At 42.2% G+C, this 2743-nt stretch overlaps 1 protein-coding gene across 1 annotated transcript in view; it reads left to right on the top strand.

Annotated features, from left to right (window-relative positions):
• Positions 1 to 2374, top strand: part of LOC103212928 (olfactory receptor 7G2-like) — a 43224-nt gene extending 40850 nt beyond the window's left edge. Inside the window, exons 2-3 of the mRNA XM_042783434.1 lie at positions 1636 to 2159; positions 2310 to 2374. Coding sequence (XP_042639368.1) covers positions 1636 to 2159; positions 2310 to 2374 — 589 coding nt within the window. The remainder of the gene's footprint in view (positions 1 to 1635; positions 2160 to 2309) is intronic.
• Positions 2375 to 2743: the final 369 nt, after the last annotated feature.

Raw genomic sequence — 2743 nt, 5'->3', positions numbered from 1 at the left:
TAAACTGCACTTATAATATTGCTTCAGGTTTATGAAGTGGTATCACCGATTAGGTAGAGATATCTGTGTCACGAAGCTGAGAAGAACCATGTGGAAAGACCGGAATGGTATGCAGCTGCTCTTGCAGGGCTAAGTAATCAACAGTCCTGAGTTCCACCTTCTGTCCTGGTCTTTTAGGATTTTTACTCCCCCGAGATCAGAACAGCAAAAAATGTTTTGGAGTAATGAGGAGGTTTGGATATTGAGCCTCCAGGGATACAGAGACTGCAAATAGTATCCCTGTGGCATCTCACTTAAGAGTCCTTGCCCTGTAAGGAGGTAGAATGCATAAACCTCTTTCCAGAGATGACCGGTTTTGCCTGGGAGCATAGTGCTTCACTTCTACCCTCCGTCCTTCCTGAGGATAGATCTTCCATCTTCTACCTTCAGAGTAGATGTCAAGCATCATTCCTCACAGATGGCAGCCAGGTAACGTAATGATCCCTAGCTAATGTTTGGAAAGCAGGGCACGTTTGTTACAAGAGGTCCATCCAAGGGGAAGTGCATACAGAGTACATGCAGGAAATGATTGGAACCAAGTCTTACATGTGAATCTTGCTTACATGGGATTTCCTTGTGAGGTTTCCTTATATCTTTGCACATATAGCAAGGAGTTCTCATTCTAATATATTCCTATGTCTGTACTTGTACAACCCCAATAATAATTTTCCTGTTGAGCAATAACTTAACTTTATCAAACAAGAAGATGGTCACAAAATCCTCTGATATTTATTTGCATTTATTTATCATGGTGGTAGAGGAAGGTTTGTCTGTTTCACCTTGTCTTCCTTGTTCATAGTACATCTTTGCATTATCTCTATTGCCTGGTCTGATCTCTGGGGAAGGAAATGGAGACCCATACTGACTTATAAGGCTGCCTCTGAGTCTACTTCTATTTATTAAAATACTAAACAGTTAAAATGATCATAAGAGCACAGATCAATTGATTAAAAATTATCATTCCCATCCCTTTCCACAATAAATAAATGTTCATGCTCTGTAGTATCAGCTTCAGGTACTTTTTCTCCTTTCTTAAATAATCAAATAATATGCATACATAGGCACCGCTTTTGAATTCCCTACATTCCTCTTCTTGCTTCCCCAAGATAACGTCTGCTTCTGGCGATGCTGCTGTTGCTGCTGTTCCAGGATCACACATTTCATTGCCTTGTCGCCCCATTTCTCCATCAGAGTCATCAACAATAGAGAACCCAGAAACCACACCAGTGTTTCAAAATTTCTTCTCCTTGGATTGACAGAGGATCCAGACCTGCAGCCCCTTCTGTTCAGCCTGTTCCTGACCATGTACCTGGTCACTGTCCTTGGAAACCTGCTCATCGTCCTGGCTGTCAGCTCTGACTCCCACCTGCACTCCCCCATGTACTTCTTTCTTTCCAATCTGTCCTTTGCTGACATCTGCTTAAGCACAGCCACCATCCCAAAGATGCTGGTGAACATCCACATGCAGAATCAGAGCATCTCTTACACAGGCTGCCTCAGCCAGATTTTCTTTGTCGTTGGTTTTGCTGGTTTGGAAAATTTCCTTCTCGCAGCAATGGCCTATGACCGCTATGTGGCCATTTGTCACCCACTGAGGTATACGGTCGTCATGAACCCCTGCTTCTGTGGCCTGCTCATTCTACTTTCCTTCTTTATTAATGTGGTGGACGCCCTGCTCCACAGTCTGATGGTTTTGCAGCTTTCCTTCTGCACAGACCTGGAAATCCCTCACTTCTTCTGTGAACTTGCTGAGGTCCTCAAGCTTGCCTGTTCTAGTACCCTCATCAATAACATCCTGTTATATTTTGTGGTTGGCGTATATGGTGGTGTTCCTCTCTCTGGGATCATATTCTCTTACACTCAGATTGCCTCCTCTGTTTTGAGAATACCATCAGCTGGTGGCAAGTATAAAGCTTTTTCCACCTGTGGGTCTCACCTCTCAGTTGTTTCCCTATTCTATGGGACAGGCTTGGGTGTGAACATCCTTTCAGTATTTACACACTCTTCCAGGAAGACAGCAGTAGCCTCAGTGATGTACATTGTGTTCCCTCAAATGATGAATCCTTTTATCTACAGCCTGAGGAACAGGGACATAAAGGTAAGCTTGAGAAAACTCACACGTAAAATATTTCTTTTTTATTAATTTTGGTACCTGTGACAATACACTAATTATTAAGACCTGTCTGTAGTAAACTCTTCCTTTGGGTCAGCATTAGCACCAACACACTCAGTTTCATCATCTATAAAATGGGATAATTATATTTTCTCAGTGGATTTAGATGATGTGAGACATTTGAACATGATGGGTGAAGAAGCTTCTGATGCTAATAATTAAAACAATCTCAGACACTAATATGCTCAAAAAATACAGAGAGATATCTCTCCTTAGAAGGCCTTCAGAGGTGGGGGATGTACAGGAACAGGACAAGAGGATTTCATTTATCCTGCGTGTGGCAGCTTAATCCCAGGACTGCTTTCCCTTATGGTCTTCAGATGCTGTAGCAGATGTCAATGTAATACCAAACGAGATGCCAGAGAGAAAGCTTACTGTCCTTTAGGGACTATTTTTTTTATAGAGTTTTTGATGGAGTCATCGGAAGACATACCTTCTTTAGTGTGTTAGAGGGTAGTCCCCAAAATAATATTTCCATGTCATGATTCTTGGAACTTGTGGATATTACTGGTATGGTAAAGGGTCACTGCT

This window comes from Orycteropus afer, unplaced genomic scaffold (assembly GCF_000298275.1).
Source record: "Orycteropus afer afer isolate SDZICR_OR568_19922 unplaced genomic scaffold, OryAfe1.0 scaffold01164, whole genome shotgun sequence".
Taxonomy (NCBI): domain Eukaryota; kingdom Metazoa; phylum Chordata; class Mammalia; order Tubulidentata; family Orycteropodidae; genus Orycteropus; species Orycteropus afer.
This window is presented reverse-complemented; position numbering and strand designations above follow the sequence as displayed.